This window comes from Barbus barbus (assembly GCF_936440315.1).
Source record: "Barbus barbus genome assembly, chromosome: 37".
In the NCBI taxonomy this organism is placed as follows: Eukaryota; Metazoa; Chordata; class Actinopteri; order Cypriniformes; family Cyprinidae; genus Barbus; species Barbus barbus.
The window spans coordinates 14,353,428-14,374,236 of NC_136715.1; the positions used below are offsets into that span (position 1 = coordinate 14,353,428).

The 20,809-nt window shown below is 39.0% G+C and overlaps 1 protein-coding gene across 1 annotated transcript in view; it reads right to left on the reverse strand.

Moving 5' to 3' along the window:
- Positions 1 to 20,809, reverse strand: part of LOC306856785 (forkhead box protein P4-like) — a 127,988-nt gene that overhangs the window by 48,880 nt on the left and 58,299 nt on the right. Inside the window, exons 3-4 of the mRNA XM_079396254.1 lie at positions 19,199 to 19,288; positions 2,597 to 2,719 (exon numbers count right to left, since the gene is read on the reverse strand). Coding sequence (XP_079252380.1) covers positions 2,597 to 2,719; positions 19,199 to 19,288 — 213 coding nt within the window. The remainder of the gene's footprint in view (positions 1 to 2,596; positions 2,720 to 19,198; positions 19,289 to 20,809) is intronic.

The window sequence follows — 20,809 nt, forward strand, 5'->3', positions numbered from 1 at the left end:
TGCCGCTTTACAGGATGTTGAAGGTGAGCTATCTCGCGTCTGCAACGCTGAGCCACGGCTCTTCCGAACAGAGGAAGTCAGCGAGCCGTAAGGTGTGAAGCGAGACTCCATTTACCACACTAAAGGCATTTGTCTGGCAATATGTCGCCCATCTCTCGGTTTAAACTCTCCTCCACGCCTCGCTGCCACCCGCCTGGCCCCGTTGCCTCACCCACTCATTACCCCTTTAATTCATGCCAATATGAAGCTGAAAAGTTGCAGGAATAATTAAAGAATAATTAAGGTTTTTTTAATGATTTGATTCAGTGAGTCCCTTTCATGTTAACCGCACGCCTTGAAAGGCATTCACCTTAGATTCCCATTATTGTGACCTTGGTTTTACTTAACAGCACAGAGAGGGGATAAAAAAAAGGAAAAATATATCAGCTGGGCTGTAATTAAGGGTTGGAGGGATGTAAAGGTTAACTCACACATGCAAAAGTGCACACGCATACATAAACATGCACTTGCTCTCACTTTCCTGCGCTTGCGGTCTTTGTATGTAAAATCATATTTGTAAGGGTATTCACATGCAGAAAAAGTCAAAGCCCACTCATTCTCCCACACGCGCTGAGATGAGATCAGGGACGGATTGCTGTACGTGTGTGTTGGCAGGCTCTCTGATTGCTCCATTTGCCGTGCGCCGAAAGAGTGAGCATTAAAAGCCACTTCTCACGTGGTTCATCACCACTGCGAACCATTAAACCCACTGGCTTTTACTGGAGATGTAAAACAGCCCATGAACGGTGACTATTTCAATTTCAATATCCTCGTTAAATATAGAATAAAAAAGAGAGAGAAATAAAGTGGGAGGAGGGGGACAAAGTGCTACGTTTCTTTCTCAAACAGCTGAATTTTGATTTCTGTGAGCGAGCGACTCTTGATCAATTTGTCAGATCAGCTCGGCGCAATTTATACTTGCCTAAAGCAACCTCCTCCCCCTTGGTACTAAATCAATTCTGCTCTCTCAAGATCATTTATGCAACCCTTTTCCATCTTTTAGCTGTGAAAAATAAACATACGTTCTCAGAGACCTGATTTCTGCCCGAACGGCGTGTGTGAAAAGGTCGAGGGTGTGCAGAGTTTTGGGACGATGTTAAATATTTGAGAGACGTGAGAGAAATGGGGTTGTTTGTTTCTTCATGTCTGCTCAGGGGCCACACCTCTGGCCTCCAGGCGATATCGCAGCAAGATAGCAGAGGCCGTACAACTAGTAAACAAAGAGAGAGAGACAGGAAGAGATACGGAAAAGTCTGGCTCAGCAGCTGGGTGAGAAACATTGCCCTCGCTGAAACATAAGCGCTCCCTGACCGCTGGCGAGTCGACGTGTAGCGACACCAGCCAAAGGAGGCGTCGCTAACACTAGTATGCTAGTAAACGCCGCTTATAAATGCCAGAGCCAAGTAACATCAAAGCCGGGGAAGATATCATTCCGGGCATGCCTATGAGGATGCAATCAAAGTTACACAAAACGCGATTACATTACACACTCTGACATCTACACTCAGGGTCTATTAACGGGAATCCCACATGAATGTGCATTTACTGTGCCATCCACTCTGTAAAACCCTGGTAACAGCTGTTGGAATGAAGGACGTCAGAGATTTCCGTCAATTTGGCAGGATTCTTCTATAAAACATGTACGGCTTGAGCAGTTAGAGGTCCAGACAGGAGGGAAAAAGTTTTCTTAAGGAAGAAAGGAACAAAGCGTTTTATGTCTGAGTGCATGAATATTTGAAAAGGTTTTGAATTCTTGTTTGTTTAGTTTGGCATTTTTCATTTAACGTTAAGTTTTGTATGGAAGCCAATTTCTTAGTATAAAAATAAATAAATAAAAAGGTAGTTGCGACACTTTTCTTCATAGAGTCAAATATTTATCATAAATGGGAAGTTATACATTACCATTCAAGGTAAGTTGTCGGCAAATTAGGATGATTTCTGAAGGATCATGTGACATTGGAGCAATGGCTGGTGAAAAATCAGCTTTATCATCACAGGAATATATTGAATTTTTAAATATATTAACATGAAAAGTTACAGTTTTTTTCAAATGATAATAATAGTATTGTAGAATACGTTTTACTGTATTTGTGATGAAATAAATTCAGCCAGAGTAAGAGTAAGATATTTTAAACTACATGATAATGACCTGCAGAAACAGGCTTTCATAGTTTTCTGTACTCCAAATAAATAAATAAATATGGTTAGCCTTAAATAAGCAATTAATTAAAATGAATTTAAATTAACCAAATAATGTCCAATATCATGAAAATCTCAATGAAAGCTATCATATCATACATACACTTTTGCTGGAAACTGACGGCATATGGTCTAAAACACAGACCCACACCCTTTAAAGAACATGATGTAGTGAATAGCGTTCAGTAATATTTTGATTAGCCAATAAAACGTGTACCAATTGGCTTGGAAAAATGTACCTTTTCTGTGGTTTGTGTGGGCATGTCATGTCTGAGCAGCCCAGACATTCACAAATATTGTTTTAAGTTCTGTGTGTGGTGACTTGCGAGGCACCCGTGTGTGTCAGTGTGTGTGTTACCTGTTGCAGCATAAGGGCTTGTTGCTGTTGGAGTAAAGCTTGGAGCTGAGGTGGAGAGAGGATCTGCTGCATCTGCTGAGGAGTTATCATCTGTGGGGTCATCATTGCCATGGATACCGGCACCTAATAAGAGCAGACAGACCAATAAGTGACCACATGCATGGTTGTGCTTGTATTTGATTATCACACTCTGTTACAATGGGTCTGTACTCAACCGGTCATGACACTAAAATGTGTCACAGGTCTGTTCAGCAAAATGAAGCTAAATGCAAATTATTAACATGCACGTGATAAAATAAACAGGCTTATCGACTGTTAAGATGCACAATTTGGGGCCAAAAACAAAATCACTGTACTTAATGACACTGTTACAGAGAGATAAGCACTTATCCTTCACTTGAACATGATACAAAGCCATTTCTGTTTCTCTAGCATCATAAAGGAATGTTGTACTTCACTTTAATTAACTCTTTATCCTGTCATTCCAAAGAGAGTACACATAACATCAGCTCTGTTGACACAATAGAGCTCCACACTGCTTGCATTGTAAAACCCTGGCAGTTTTTCCAAAAGAGAGCGAGAAAGCGTGTTGATCAAATCTTCCCTTGAGTATGTAGTCTTTATCAGCCTGAAAGTACTTCAATAAACATAATATTATGATTCGTTATCTAGAGAATCACATCTTTGGCAAAAATAACAAACAGTCTGATAAGATAGCTATCGGCAGGAAACAACTTGCAACAGTCTGGAATTGAGAGCGCAATTTGCTAGACAAGAACGAGGCGTAAAGATGGAGGGCGTGATTCTTATCTTTTGACAAATATGCAGAAAAGGAGAGAAATGGAAAGAGAGCCAGGCTCAATATTAAGGTTTTCTCTCTGCAAGCCTAGTCAGGGCCATTAGTTCAGATGTTCACTTGCCCTACCAACATTTTCAAAGGCCCCACTGCCCCCACTGCCCATATAATCATTTTAGCAAAATCGTTCATATTAATATTTATATTTTTCACTTAGCATGATGTTTTTAGTGGAAGCACATTAAAAAAAAAAAAATTAAACAGTCCTTTTTTCTCATAATGACAACTTTTTAATAGCAACTTTAATTCTTATATTTCTCACAGTTGCCTGTTTTTTCCATGTGGAATACTTTTTTTTTTAACCATAATGTTAACAAAAAAGAAAAATCAAATCAAATCAAAACAATACAAAATAAAAATATTACATTTTGAATTCAGAAGTTATGAATTCACACAAACAGCTTTGTTGAAACATTATAGCATATGTTGCATAAAAATGACTGATTTGTTTGATGCTTCCAAGACTATTTATTTTAACTGTTAGTTCAAAGAAAAAAACAAACTCAAACTTGATTTAAAGCAGCTGAATTCATCAAATTCATAACAAAAATGTTCAAAACAACCAATTTAAGTACATTTCAAAGGCATAAAAACACATGCAAACATTATCAACAAATGCAGTCCATCAACTGTCCAGAAACTCACATTGGTAATGGTTGTCCTTAGTGTGTGTGTGTGTAAGAGAGATGGTTTGAAAAAGCCTGAAGGCAGGTCGCCAGTACCATTACATCCTTTAATGCAGTAGGACCGGCCACTCTGTGAACTTATGGGCAGCTTTTTAACGGGCCAGCAATTTCCACCAGTACAATTTGTGGCTGCTTCCTCGAATGCAACTAGCGATCTTCCACTGAGACACACACACACACACACACAGCTGCTCTGTGGCATTCCATTTATTTTCCTATTTACTGCTTAAGGGCCAGAACTGATGATCTCCCTGCAACTGCTCAATAAAAATAAAGCTATTTACAGGCAACGGCTGGCTTGAAGCTGACATACGAGTGCAAACTACAATCCCACATAATACGTACATTTATCTACATTTTCCACTCAAAGGGAATCAAAAAGACAGGCATCGCCGTGACGGCTTCCCAGTCCACTGCCAGTCCGATCTGTTATTTGCATTCATTTGTTTTCATGTAGCGCCTGAGCGCTCAAATATTCAGCAGTTTATCTATTCGGAGCTCGAGGGCTCGTGAGGAGGGGCGGAGGAAGGGGGGTGCGATAAGGAGAGGAAAGTCGAAGAGAGAGAGCTGTCAGACGCAAATTAAATCTGTAAAGGGCTGATTTGACTTTGTAAACAAGATTGGCGGTAAATACGAACACTGGCTCTTTTTCCCGCTGGAAAGAGGGATGAAAGCTGGTGCTCGCGAGCGGTTATCGGCGAGTGTCCGATACTTTATTGTAAATGTCCCTATCACAATCAAACGAGCCATCCGTATCCTTCACTATGAAGAGCGGGGAACTCTTCCCAGAATGCATGGCAGAGACAAAGAGGCAAAATTATGCACTCTTTTAGCCTCTATGACTTATGCGCCTCAAGACAGACGTATTTTATGGGCTGGCGTGCCACTCACCTTGATTAATTATAGGTGTGACTCAGGTGAGGCTATGCAAGGCTAGCTCTTACAGCTAAAGCTAACAAGCATGGACACATTTCAGCTGATGAGATCATGCATCTGATGCCATCGAGGGCGAGCGTTAGAGCATTTCGGCCTTCAGCCAAAAGTCAGGTACCTGCATTTGATGACTTATATCAAGGGTTAAAAGATCAAGGGTCCTACAATTGCAGCTTTGAAAGCAAGTACGTGCATCCAGGGAGGAAGAGGCATCTGAAACAAAGCCAGGGTGCCATCCGAGGTGAGAGCCCGCAGCAGGCTGTCCGCCCGGGGAGGGCGGGATGTGGCGTATGCATGTGTGTTGTTTGTGCGCGCAACGGGGGAGACAAAACGTGAGATAGGGCAAAAGAGGGGGCTCAGCATGGCGGGCGCTTGGCGTCACGACAATTTGCCACGCGCGGTTGCTTGTCACTGGGAAAGAGCGAAATGAAAACCTGTAATTAATTGCTCCTCTGCATCCCATTCTCCCGCGGTGACAACCTATACATTCTATTTTATACACACGTTCATTGACATTTTCAAGTTGCAGGCGTAATAATTACCAGAGTTATAACACCTTCTATTGCGGCGCAGCAGTGGAATTGACGAGCCGTCTGAATGCTGAGTTGTTAAGGTTTGACGCCATTAATTGCCCCTATAATCTAATATCACAAAGGCGGGCCATTACACACCGTGAGCGGAGCGTGCAATTCGACACTACGGTTTCAGAGCAGTGCAGGAAAACAAAAGCGCACATTAGGGATTTGACGGCTGCTAACAAAAGCGTAGCACAATGCGGAATTATATTTTCATTCGGCTTTGTCTCTCACCCTTAAATGATTCCCCCCGTTCATTTCCCGCTGAATAGACCCAGTAATAGAGGAGCCCGAAACCCCAACCATTTGAAGTCAGGCATTTATTAAATGCATTTAATTTTTTCTTTCAATTTTTTTCGCTTTCTCTCTTTAAATTAACATGCAACATGAAAGAAAGGCGAGGGAGATATTTTGCTCGATGAGCAGAAGCACAGTGGCGAGCACCTTCTGTGAATTATCAGGACTAAACACTCATTTACTATATTTTAAAAACAGACAAAAAGCATTCTGTCTGCATGTGGTGAGAGCAAATAACAAGAGAGTTTTGTTGCAATGTCTTGTCAATAAATGACTAGAGATCACATTCTGACCATAGGAAGAGCGCTTGGCCTATAGTGGAGCTGTCATAAATAGACAAGGCTTCGAAATACATAGATGCATTATTTAGGTACAAAATGAATGTAAATTGAAAAGAAAAAAAAAACAGGTATTGTATTTAATATAAAGTATATTTTAAAAATAATTAACTTAATTTACAAATATAACAACTTAAAATATGATGAAATATTTATAAAAATGTACAGTTGCTAGAAAAAAAATCTGCAACATTTCACAACATCACAATTGTATTGTGTTATATTTATCTATTTGTATTTTTCACATATTTATGTGTATATATAAAAATATATATTTCATTATATATATATATATATATAATTATTTTCTTTCATATTTTCCTTGTCTGTAATGAATCAATTGGCATTTATAGTTCAGGTAACTGGCTCAAAAAAAAAAAAAAAAAGATGGCATGGAGATTTCATCCTTCGAGAGTCCTACTCCGGCTGAGGAATAGCCACTGATATGAGCAGGAAGGCTAACATACAGCTTGTTTTGCAATAAAAGCATATAATAACAGGGCTTATGCTATAATATAGCCGGTCAACCTTCAAGCCTCCACCAATCAGTGGCACGCAGGTCAAGGGTCATCTGCAGAGGGTGGCTCTTGTGGTCATTTTCACTTGTCTCATCCACCTTTGATCAGGTAGGGGGGTAAAACACAATACGGTAAATGAAGCTCATCTATACAAGCAAAACCTCTTTTCACACTCACCCGCAGCTTTGAGTTTGTAAGTGGCACAGTGTCTGTGAGATAATATATAGTGTGCATTTGATGACATCCCCTAAAACCATCTCCACCAGCTTCTGAGACTGTCTGCTAATAAGCCAGCTTCAGTAGCACCTCTGGTGCCTCACACCACCATTAAGATTCACCAGCGCTGTCCGCATGCACCACGTAGAGCTACCCACTACTGACAGGGGTCAGCTTCAATACAGAGAGAGAGAGAGCAGCGGGGGAGATGGCCATTCGCAGGGAGCGGAGCAGTAATTAGAGGGGCTATTTGAAGAGCGAGTTTAACTGATTAACAAAGAGAAGAGATGGGAAATGAGGGAGAGAGAGAGAGAGAGAGAAGAGGGAAGCCGAGCCGCAAGAAGAGCGATGCGTCCCAGAGGGTCATAAAGGAAGTAGTAAGGACAGAGAATGCATTCCAATGAGCCTTAATCTGACTTTTCCTTTTTTTCTGAGCTTGATAAATTACAATCAGTCTTATCAACCACCCTTCGCTCTGTAAAACACAGACACAAGGACGATGATGTGAATTTCTCGTGACCCTACAGACAGACCTGCGGCCAGAGCCTGACATTGTGTGGTTTATGATGGGTCTGAACTAGAACAAGTAAGAGTGTTTTAATACCAAATCCTCCTCAGCACAATATACTGTCAGTCTGCCAAATGAGTCACTTTCATTAAACTAAAACCATCCACACAGCATTTTTTTTCTCCCCCGAGATGTTTCACCTGTGCTCCTGGATTCAATCTGATTCCATTAGTGTGGATATATGGAATGTCTCAATGCATTCCACGATAAGTTGTAACCGTTTCTGCTCTAATGAAGTGGCCACTCAAATTATTTGTCGTTTAAAAATAGATTTGTGAGTTGCAACACATCTTGCCAGGTAATTCATGCTTGTTGCTCTTGGAGTAAACTAAAACAAAGAATTTTTGAAAAAGATACTTAAGATTGGAAAAGCATGATGGATGGAAGGGCGATATATTGAATATTGATGATATATTAGGAATGATTCGTCTGCCAATATTTAATTAGACAACATTATAAACATAGCAATAATTTAAATGCACTTTTTATTTGCCCATTAAGTTTCCTCCTTCCCACCATTTGAGTATGAGAACATTAAAACAGAAATGTTTTAATAGCATTTCTTATTTAAAATTAAGCAGTAAAACAACGTTAGAATTGGAAAGTTTTCCAATGGCAAAATGCATGTTAATATATATACATCACGGAGGGTATGCTATATGTAATTAGCATAAAGACAGACAGACAGACAGACAGACAGATAGACAGACAGATAGACAGACAGATAGACAGATAGACAGACAGACAGACAGACAGACAGACAGACAGACAGATAGACAGATAGATAGATAGATAGATAGATAGATAGATAGATAGATAGATAGATAGATAGATAGATAGATAGATAGATAGATAGAGAGTAGGCTACACCCTTTTACTTCATTGCGTCCTTTTTTATTTATAGGCAGCGAGTACAAAGGTATAGAGGAGATCTTCATTTTGGGAAAGGTCAACCTCTCAGTAATGAGCCGTACACTAAATTATGGTATTTAAATAAATGGATGATGATGAATGCATCTCCATTCTCTAGAGGATTCTTTGCCGTTCCATATTACAGGGCAATTATCACATGTAGTGCCATGGTGCATACAGACACACACACAGATAGGAGCAGCAGAAAAAGTGGGTGAGAAGAGCCTTAAGTGAAAGCATATAAAAACATGTTACTAAACTTTGGACAGACGTGGCAAATCAGCTCCATAAAGCCGTAATTGGGACTGGCTGAGTTCTTGAAAGGCTTTTTATAGCTGGAGAGGAATAATATACGCGTCCATATAAAGGGGGAAAATCTGATAAATTACCCTTAAAGTTGAAGAATTTAGAGAAGAGCACAAAGGTCTAGCGCTTTAAAGACTGCAAGGGAACTCGGCTCAGACTCGGGACTGTGAATTACGACAGAGCAACGCTCATGTGGAAAGGTGGCCAAAGAATCACTTCGACAATGTAAAGAGTGCACAGTTCTGGTCATTCAAACCTAAAATCCTGGTTAACATGCAGGAAGAGTTTAGTTCTTCTAGAAAGCCAAGACAGGGTGTCATATAACAACTAAGTAAAACAATTGTTCCTCTGTGGTGAGCCAGAAACGAGTGGATGATTAACTTGTAAAGTCTTAGTGACACACAATCTTTAAAGGGACAGTTCCTAAAAATGCAATTGTATGAGAAAGAGCATCTTGGACATCCTAGATCTGTTACATGCTCCACAAAAGAAAATGACAAACAGTTTTGGACATGCCTTGAGCCCAAATGACACCAAATTTTGTATGAATATTAAAATCATCAAAATTGCATCCATATTAAAATTGTATCCAATGGAATAAACTGACATTTAATTTAGTTTTATGACCAATAACCAACAAATGGCAGATATTAAGTATTATTTGTATAAAACAAAACTAAAACAAACTTTTAAATGCTACAAGCGAATTTAGGCATCGTAACATTATAATGCACAGTTTAAAAAATAAATATTAAATTTGTGATTTTCTGAGGATCTCTCAGAATTATTAGTGTTTTTAAAGATTAATTTAAAATGAATGTTTTATGACGCAAATGTTACAAAAAAGGGAAATCAGAATGCACTAAATATCCAATACAGCCTTTCTATAAGAACATTTCTAAGCTGATAAATATATCATGCATCCCTATTTTAATATATGTGATAATCACAAAAGATGAGTCATATAGTATATGTATTACATAAAAATATGATTCTGAAAAAAGCAGGGTATCTGACAATAGGTGGCGCTATAAAACATGGAAAATATGAACATTTACTGTGTGTGCGCACATGTGTAATGGAGAAAGATGGCGGCTTATAAAGTTAATATATAAACACCACAGTCAGTCAATCTCAACAATCCATCTTCAAGCTCACCGGCAGACCGCGGGGACCCTGTAGTGGGAGGGATAATTGAAAAAATGACAAGGAGATGACTAGAGGAGACATCACACGCGGGCATCCATGCACATGTGGGACAACATTCTAGCGCTGTTTACCCCCGTCAAAAAGAATTACTCACCTCAGCGATGGAGGACTGCTAGGCTGCCTAACCGCAACCCACAACTCACACTCTCTAATTCTCTCTCCTGCTGCACTAGGGTACCTGCAGTCTGTGCTGATGGCCATTATGATCAGTTTATTCACCGGTGCGCTCGTGAGTCTACTGCCCGCGGGCTCAAGCTGGTAAACAAGCCGTCACATCTCATTACACAACAGCGCCATTAATAGCCTCGCAAACCAATACCAAGAGTGAGGCGAGAGGGAGACTCCAGGGAGGGAGTATGGAGGTTAAGGCTGGGGTTGTGGAGGCTTGGAGGGGTCAGAGACAGGGGGAAAACAGGGAGAGACGGGATGGAGGAAGGGGGTACCCAAACAAAAACGGGAGGGACGGCGGGGTTACTAAGATTGTACCACAAGAAAAAGGCTCAAGGAACTGTTTAAAATCTGAAATGCAAAGATTTCTGTAGGAACAACACTGCAAGGAGGAGACTTGTTGTTTGGATATAATTATGTGTTTATATATTATATACTTACAGTTGTTAATATTTTATTTTATAAACTATAAAATTTTAAAATATATATTATAACAAATTCATACATTTATATTTAAGATAACTGAATACTACATTTAAGTAAAATTTAAAAACAGATTCGTATATTTTATATAAATTTGACAAAAATACGTTTATAACATTTAAATATATATAAATACAAAAATGATCTAAATAAACTAAATATATAATTATAATATTCAAACAATGCCTCTATGCCAAAATAACACCGTCAGACCCCTCAGCATAACCCTGTCAGGGTTTATTTTATCATAATGTCCAAATATACATTATCCCTTACTACTTGTAATGTTGCAAACTGGTAGCAGTGTTTGATAACATGGCTGTAGCAAACCCCATTAGCAGTTACACATCTAAACTATTGCCTCTCTCTCCTTACTAACCCTTATGATCACCTTTCATCTCCACAGTATCACATGCACTTTGCAACGGGGCTAAACTGCTACATGCTAACTCTCCTAACCATATATTTACCCTTCCCCCATCAAGCTAAAGCAGAATGTGTTTATCAACACATGAACAGGAGAACAAAATGCCTCCACTGTTCCACCAGAATAATTCTCTTCTCTTAATCCTGACAGGAGGGGCCAAGAGGTCACATTTCGCAGGTGGAAGCGATAAGGGAAGCTAGGTGGGGTTAGCATGAGGGGGGACGGGTGGGAGAACTTTTAAACAGTCACACCGCCACATTCAAAAAGCCTGGAAGATATTAGCCTGCATGTGGAGAGTGAAGGGTCACTATTGAGCGGGACGCGACGCTAAAGAGGCCTGTCATTTTAATAACAGGCCCGCTGAAAGGCTGCAGGCGCTGTTACCAGGTGGCTCTGTGATGATGTCTTCCAGGCTATATAAAGGGGTCCTGGAGCACACAGCCACATTTTCACGAGCTAATTTGTCTAAAACCCCCATTGCCGTCCGTCCCCCCCAAGTTAGCCCCATTACCTCCCACAGGTATTTATCATATCGCGCTTTTAATACAGTAGATGGTGGTGGTGCGGGCGATTTTGTTTGCGACAGCTTGTTGCTATGTGTGCGGTGTGTAATAAAAGTTAGCCACCGAGGGCTGCAGGGCTGAGCAACTCCATAGAAGCAGAGAATTCTGGGCTGTCACTCGCTTATTTTCACCCAGTTCAGAGCTGGCGTCTGGGGACCGCTTTCTCTGACAGCGTTCGGACAGCATTCGGACAAATGAAAATCAGCAGTTGCGCGAGTGCCCCGAGTCGGGCAAGTTCAAGTGGAAAATCCCCCCACCACTCCGTCTTCTATATCCCTCTTCCATTAGTCCCTCGCACACATACATCTGTGGCTCTATCTAATGCCTCACTGCCCCAGAATAAAAATGACAACAAATTTCCAGTGGAACACAACAGAAGAGATGACTGGGGTGCGGAAATATAAAAGCCCATTATCGACCACATTCATTACACTTTTCACTCATGTTTCAGATCAAAAATGGACTTTTACACTCCACTGCTCAAACCCAAACTCTGAAACGGCCACCGCGGCCCTGGGTGTTTCTGCTCTCGCTCTCTCTCGCCGTCTTCAATCTGTCAGGCCTCTCGCATTCTGGGTCACCCTCTCTAACCCTCTCTCTCTTCAAAACAGCCTCTTTGAAAAGGGAAAAATGTGCCAACTAAGCATTTCCACTTAAATGGACAAAACAGAGAGTTTTCAAAAACAAAAGTTCGACAAAAAGGGCTCTGTCCAGTAGGGATGGTCTTTTTCCTCATTGATTTGAGATGTCTATATACATGTCGGTTTTCCAAAAAACGCCAAAGAATTCTTATCAAAACCTGCTCTTAAGTGGCTATTTGCATGATAAGCGCTACATTGTGTTTTACCGTGATGAAGAACAAACACAAGAGGTAAATTTTCATTAGGGTCGAAGGGCTTTCAAAGTTCATTGCTGTAAAAATAAGCCAGAGGTTCTTGACCACACAGAGGTGGAGGATCCAGCTGGCGTCACTCATCTTTCCATCTCGGATGTGGTGCTCCCTTCACCCAGTGCTACCCTGGCAACGCAGCCTCTCTATCAACGCTCAAGAGAAGGAAACTAATTAGCATGGCTCTAATGAGTCTTTTCATTTTTTTTTTTTTAATTAAACGAGGTCCTCAATAATACATGAAAAGAGGACACTTTTTCTTTTCAATTACCTACAGAGATGGAACTGGAGCCACGTGTGTGCATGTAAAATGGGTCTATATAACCATGATGATAAATTCTATGTCCTTTTCATCACCTTATACACGCAGCTAAAAAAAAAAATTGTCCTACAGTGTAATGGAGCCTTAAAAAAGAGTGGATTTTATTATGCTGCTAATTAAAAATAAAGTAAATGAATAAATAAACAAACTGAATGAAAATAAACAAAAAAAATTGGGGTAAGTAATTAAAAAAAAAAAAACTTTTATTCAGCAAGAATGCATTAAGTGAATCGATAGTGACAGTAAAGCTATTCACAAAATATTGCAAATATTTCAAATAAATCTTGTCTTTTGAACTATCTTTTCATTGAAGAATCAGGAAAAAAATAGCGATGTTGCCACTAAAATATTAAGCAACTGTTTTCAGCATAGGAAAAATTGGAAATGTTTCTTGAGCGCCTTGCCATCACAGGAACAAATTACATTTTAAAATGCATTAAAATAGATAAAATTAAATATTAAATGTATTAAAAAAATAAAACAATTATTTTAATTTATATTATTTTAAATTGTATTATTTTAAAACATTGTAAATATAATATATATATATATATTTTTTTTTTTACATACTGTATATATACAGAAGAGTGGCGTAACTTCTGCCTTCTTTGTCAGTGATGAAGAGGAAAAATTAATTATCAGGCATCAAAATATTTTTTGTTCATAACACTGCATTCACATCTTCAAAAAGACCCTGCAAGGAGTTAACCCGACTGGCGGCCATTTTCTGTAAGGCTCAAATCATTGACTAGTTTAAATGACTTCCATGCCCTGCTTTCTCTGCTATTGGACAACAGCTTCAAACACCCTGCTGAACCTGAGGCCTTTTAGAAATTATAAAAAAACAACATTTGAAATAAGACCCCGATAGTTAAAAGAGAGGTGATATAATAGTAAGAGTCACTTGATGAACAGCTGAAGGCCTTTTCGTAATTTAAGCATAAGTGGCATGACGCGTCACTACAAAAAAAAAATCCAGTCCTCCACCATGACTCTTAAATCTACACGCCAGACATTTTTCTTGTTTCAGAGTCAAGAGTAATGGAAACATTCCGCAGTGAGACAAACAAGGGCCGGTCTGCAGTCCCTTAAACTCTACAGCAGAATTAGAAATGTACAGAGAGTGTGGCAGGGAAAGGTCGGGGTTGAGGGTTGATGCCCTGGAGCAGTGGATGAGGAAGTGACACTACAAAGCAGAATCTCAGGGCTCACCTTTATCAGTATTCAGGGTGGCCTTGTGCTGAGATGCCAAAGACTTCTTCCTAGAAGGCCAAACAAAAAGCCTTACCTGCGGCTCTGCTGAGGGTCATAGGTCGACAGAGGTCAGTGGATCAGACTATAGGATGGTGTGTGAACACTGCTTTGTAACATCCAGCCTGAGAACCCAGTAGTCTATAAACTCTGTAACTCCATTTAGAGAGAAAACGTGATCAGCTCTTGAGTAAAACTTCACCAAAAGACACTTCTGATCCCTAGATATGTTTAGAACCCTTTTCAGTGCAAGTCTTCTCTTCAAAAAAGTAAAATGAAGCTAATATCACAAGTCTCCTAAACAAACTACATGTTTTGAGATGATATTCATGTCTGTGGCCTAAAGAATACGGGACGAGTTACATACTGAAGTTAATACTTAAAGGGAAAGTTAATCCAAAAATGAAAACAATGTTGTTTTCAAACCTGTATGACTTTCTTTCATCTGTTGAACACAAGAGATGATATTCTGAAGAAAGTCTAGTGACTTATTTTATATTGAAAAAAGGGATTTTTTCTTTTCTTTTTTTAATCTTCTTTGGATTCCACAGAGGAAAGTAAGTACATTTTTGTGTAAATAATCCTTTTAAGTGAGTTATCCCCTAAGTATAAGCAATGGTAAAGGTGATGCTTGCTTTAGCAAACACCACAATTTAAACAGTAAAGGAGCGAATCCTGTTCAGTAAGCCACATCAATCATCAAAAGGTCCATCGACAAAAAAGCAACTTGTGGAAAAAAGGAACTCTGATAAAAATGTTCCCTTGATTTTCCTCTTCTTGACTTTTTTTTAGCTCAACAAGCACACCGAAGCAAACTTCAACCCAGGGTTCAATCTAATTAGTGTGGTTTGTTAATTAAATGAGTGTGCCACTAACGAGGTAACCTGCCGTTCCTTGATAATGTTAATTACCCTGAAGGTAAAACCTCTCAACACGGTCATTTAAACTGTCAGCTAGCATTCCTCCTTGATTATTGATGATTTGAAAAACTCTGGGCTGCTCTCAATACACCCCTTTTTCATGTTCATTCACTTGCACTCTCTACTTTTCACCTCCGTGCTTGTTGTGACTGCATCCACCCCATTTCCTGCACCTTATTAGGGGTTGCCCTGTTCATCTTCCTATCGCCTCCATCTCTATCAGGCTAAATAAAAAGCGCACCCTAATCTGTACCTATATGAAGTGAAGTGACATACTGTCAAGTATGGTGACCCATACTCGGAATTCGTGCTCTGCATTTAACCCATCCAACGTGCACACACACAGCAGTGAACACACACACACACACCGTGAACACACACCCGGAGCAGTGGGCAGCCATTTTATGCTGCAGCGCCCGGGGAGCAGTTGGGGGTTCGGTGCCTTGCTCAGGGGCACCTCAGTCGTGGTATTGAGGGTGGAGAGAGCGCTGGACATTCACTCCCCCCACCTACAATTCCTGCCGGCCGGAGACTCGAACCCGCAACCTTTGGATTACAAGTCCGACTCTCTAACCATTAGGCCATGTCAGTCTGTGTTAGTCTCACAACTGTATTTATACAGGAGGAAGTATGTTTCATGACTCTGATAGCAAAGCTTTATTCTGGTACAAACATATGAGTGCGTCTTGTCACATTTGATGAATGTGCTAAAGCAAGCAGTTACTACCACTGGCCCATTTCAACATGGCAGGCTTGAGGACTGCATATCTATATATATATATATATACACACACATATATGTATACATGTATATTATGTTATCGTCTGCGATAGTATTTGTTGTTTTAACGATGTGCAATTTAACATTATCGAGTATTTTGCAAAAACCAAACAGAACACCTACGGAGTGCACGCTGACATTACGTGATGAAGTCTAGACTAGGGCGTGTCCGCATTTAGAATGTGTTCTTTCACTGCATGATTCAGTCTAATAAAATGAATTAAGAATGATCACAAAATTCAAGATATGGGGGCAGAAAATGTGTATATATCATTTCATATGGTCAAAATCACATGAAGAGTGCCGTTTTTCTTCAAAAATAACGATGACGATGTTGTTTCGTTCCTGAATGAATCAACTGTTAAAATGATTCGGTTCAGTCGCAATTTAAAATAATTTCAAATATCAGTATTTAATGTTTTATGTTTAAAATGTCAATACATTATGCATTTGTAACTGCAGGTTAAAGCACTCCATGTCCCTCTGAGCTGCATTAAACACTGTGTAATTATATCTAAATGCCACTTCACATGCAACTTCTGCAAAGATTCATTTTGTTGATACTGGTTTCATTTGTTTGGTAACAGCCTAAATGTCTTCTTATGCTAACTGACTGATTAAATGCAACAATTTGATTCAGAAGATGCACACTTTTAGGAAAAAATTGCTTTATTAAAAGTAAAATTGCCCATAAAAGGTAAAAATCGATTTAAACTTATATGAAAAGATTAATTTCTATCAATGATATGAACTGATCATCACACAGAATATGAAGAATATCAAAAACTGCAGCTGTCCACGGTAGTCAGATATAAGCACAATAACACACTCGGCAAAATATCACCTAATTATCGTTATCGAAAAAATATTGAGATTTTTTTTCAATATCGCACACCCCTAATATCTATATACAATATATGTGTGTGTGTGTGTGTGTGTGTGTGTGTGTGTGTGTGTGTGTGTGTGTGTAAAAAGTTTGGGATCAGTAAGATTTTTTGTGTTTTTTAAAGAAGTTTCTTCTGCTCATCAAGGCTGTATCTTTTTAATCAAAAATACAGAACAATTATTTTGTGAAATATTATTGCAATTTAAAATAACAGTTTTCTATTTTAATATAATTTAAAACTATTTATTCCTGTGATCAAAAGCTGAATTTTCAGCATCATTACTCCAGGCTTCAGTGTCACATGATCCTTCAGAAATAATTATAATATGCTGATTTATAATCAATGTTGGAACCCGTTGTGCTGCTTCATATTTTTTGAGGGACCTGTGATATTCTTTTAAGATTCTTTGATTAATAAAAAGTTAAGAAGAACACCATTTATTTTAAAAAAGAAATGTTGTGTTACAATATATAATGCTATTCAAAAGTTTGGGGTCAGTAATTTTTATTGCTTTTTTTTTTAAAGAAATTAATACTTTTATTCAGGAGGGATGTGCTAAATGAATAAAAGTCATAGTAAAGACTTATATTCTTAGAAAAGATTTCTATTTTGATTCTCTATCCTTAAAAGATACTTAATTCTTAAGATTCCTCTCTCTGTCTGTCTGTGTGTGTGTGTGTGTGTGTGTGCGTGTGTGTGACCACATGCAACAGGAACGTGCACTCAAGCTAACCTTCTGCCCAATGAGAAATGAAGTTCAAGATGTGCCATTGTTCAGCTCTTCACTACAAAGAGCCACATTCACAACTCAACTCTTTAATATAGTACAGATAGGGGGGATGGGAGACAACCGGAATGAGAAATTTATTAGAAAAAGATCTGAGAAAGTAAGATATGATGACAAATAGGGCTGGGTGATATAGCTGAATCTTTTTTTGTTATATAATTTAATTATATTTCACTTCATTTAATGTCCATACATTAACAAAATATTTTCAAAATACTATTTTCATTTGTATGCGCCAATGAAAATGAATAATAAAATAAATAAAAGTTTATCAGAAAAACTATTAAAACTTTCTAAACAAAGAATAAAAAAAGAACATGGATTGTAAAACTAGCCTAATAATTCAAGATGCATTAAAATCATAATTTTCATGATGTTGCTCGATTCGACAACACCAGCATACATAAATTGTATTGGTAACACTTCATGTTAACAAACAATTCTCACTATTATCAAGCTGCTTATTAGCATGCATATGAATAGCATATTGTCTGCTTATTAGTACTTATAAAGCACATATTGATGCTTTATTCTGCATGACCATATTTGAAATCACTTTACCCTAGACTTAACAACTGCCTTACTAACTATTAATAACCAGCAACTTTGAAGTTTATTGAGGGGAGACTCTTAATTAATAGTGAATGTGTGTTCCCTATTCTAAAGTGTTACCATTACCTTTTATATATATTTACAGCCCAAGCCTAACTGTGCGTTCACACCGCCGGCGGCGAGAGCGTCAAAATTCGCCCTGGCCGCCCTGACTGCGACGCTGTAGAAACGATTCGTGGACGCGCTGACGCTCTGACGTAGATCGTATGATCGTCTTGTATTTAAAGGAGCCGCAAAGGAAACAAGCAGGTTGATCTTGTGCAGACTGACCACAAGTAGAGTATAAGTTAATATTTGAAATGTGAAAGTGAGAAATTGATCGATGGAAAGAACTTAATTGTAGTTACATGTTTGCTAACCAAATAAACCAATTAAAAGCCATTCGTGTGGTGTGGATTTGTGTTCATGGTTAAGTGCTAGTCTAATTTCAACATTATAGGAGACATTTACTAGCCTTGGTCTTTAATTAACATTAATTTGTGTGCAGCCTACATTACAAACTGTCCAGATTGAAGGTGTTGTTTTGAGCAAATAAATTGCATTCCCGCTGAAAAACACACGTTGTAGCGGGAAAATGTCCTCTATAATTTTTATTTATTTATGTCCCTGTACACAAACAGGGACACGTCAAATATTATCGGGAAACCCGCCACAGCAATAATTAATCTCTCTTCCATTTTGCTTGGGAACTAATGTGGTCGGAACCAAAGTTTACAGGACTGCGTTCTCTGGAACCCTCTCAAGCAGAGGACTTCTACATTCCAATTGGTTGCCGCCCAACCGCGTCATAGCTCATTACCATAAAGTTGACCTGATTTCAACTCTCCTCGACGCTCTCACCGCCCAAGACTCGCCGCGCCGCTCTCGTCGGAGCTCGCCGCCGGCTCACATTGAAAATGAATGACTTCCGGCCACTTTGACGCTCTCGCCGCCGGCGGTGTGAACGCACAGTAATGGTAAAGCAAAACAAGTAGAAAAGAAAAGGATAAAAACATGATTTATTTATTAATACGCTTGCATCTGTTGGTTAATGATGAGCCTGTATCTATACGCTTGTAAATCCATACATGTGGTTATGTGAGTGTGTGGCACTCGTACCTGCACAGGGCTCTGTTTGACCTCGTTGCTGCTGGGGGAATTGAGTCCTGTGGCCTGCTGGAGGATGAACTGGCGTGCTGCCTGGAGGGCCTGTGGACACGAGAAACAGAGACAACACAGCGGTGAGAACCACACACACACCTTTACACTCTGCTTACATTTCCTCAAAATCACAGGAGGGATACACTTAGTGCACGGTGGGCCCCACCTGTTTGCCAACCTGAGTGTGTGGGGCCCCCACCTGTACAGAGCCAGAAAGGGGCCTTGCTTTCTCCTCAAAAATACAATTCTGTAACTCTACCGCACCCTTTTTTCTTTTTTTTCACACTCTCTCAGATCATCTGTCCACTACGCTGGATGCTATGTAGTTTGCTACCCTACAGTACGAACAGACGAAGGCGGTATTTTTTTTTATTGCACCCGCACAGGATTTTTGGTCCGATGGCAAAATGTGTCTCTCAAAACAAAAACACCAGACAACAGTAAATCAGTGGGCAAACAGCTTTTTGAAAAGCACCATCAGGATGCACATTTGCTTCCTGCCCCTGAAGAGAGAGAGGAAGGTTACATAGTAAATATTGATTTACGTAAAGATGGAGGGGAGTGAAAAGCCCTCTTTTTTTTAAAAAAAAGAAAAAAGACCTGACACCAAACATAAATCCTTAGAGTCATACTCTACTGCATATACTAACCAAAAAAAAGTCCTAGACTGAAAATTATTCAAGTTTTATACATTTTCAGCCAGCTTTAATAGTTCACCCAGCTTTAAACCCACTTTGAAGGCAAATCTATGGTTTAACATTCACTGTCATTAAAAGGATAGTTCACCCAGAAATTGTCATCATTGATTCATCCTCAAGTTGGGATATAGAACCATAATTGTAGCATAAAAGTGGTCCATATAACTAATCTAAAGTATATTCAAAGTCTTTTCAAGTCGTGCAACTGCTTTGTGTGAAGAACAAACAAAAGTGTGAATAGTTTTAAACTGAAAATTACATTTCAAAATATATTAAAACAGAAACCATTATAATAATAATTCACACTATTACTATTACTGGTTTTATTATGTTTTCCCCCAAAAATAAAAATAAAAATTACTTGGTAAGCATAAAAAACAGCATTTAAAAAAAAAAAAAATTGACAAACATTTGAATGTCAGTGTACGAATATTGTGAGAATTAGCGGTATTTGGTGGTCAAACCTATGCACAATTTTTTGTAGCTTGACAATGTCTGATCTGCTATTTTTGGAGGGGAAAAGCAGTGCACATATTCATAAGCAAGTTTTACAGAAGGCAATAAGTCATATGAGTTAAGTAAATGAAGACAGAATATTCATTTTTGGGTGAACTATCCCTTTAAAACATGGTTGCTTAGCACTGATCTGATATCAGTAATAGACTGTTAGTGCTAACAGCCATTATATCAATTGCAGAAGTACTTACTGGCTAAATGTGTGGGAGGGTATATTACAAAGCCCAGTCCAGGACCCTCTAAATAAATGGTGCCAATCCATTTAAGAGAGATACACCTCTGTCTTTTTTATTGTAGAGGGGGTGGTGGGGGGTTTAGAGAGAGAGGGGGCCAAAAAAGGCGAGAGGCCCCCAAT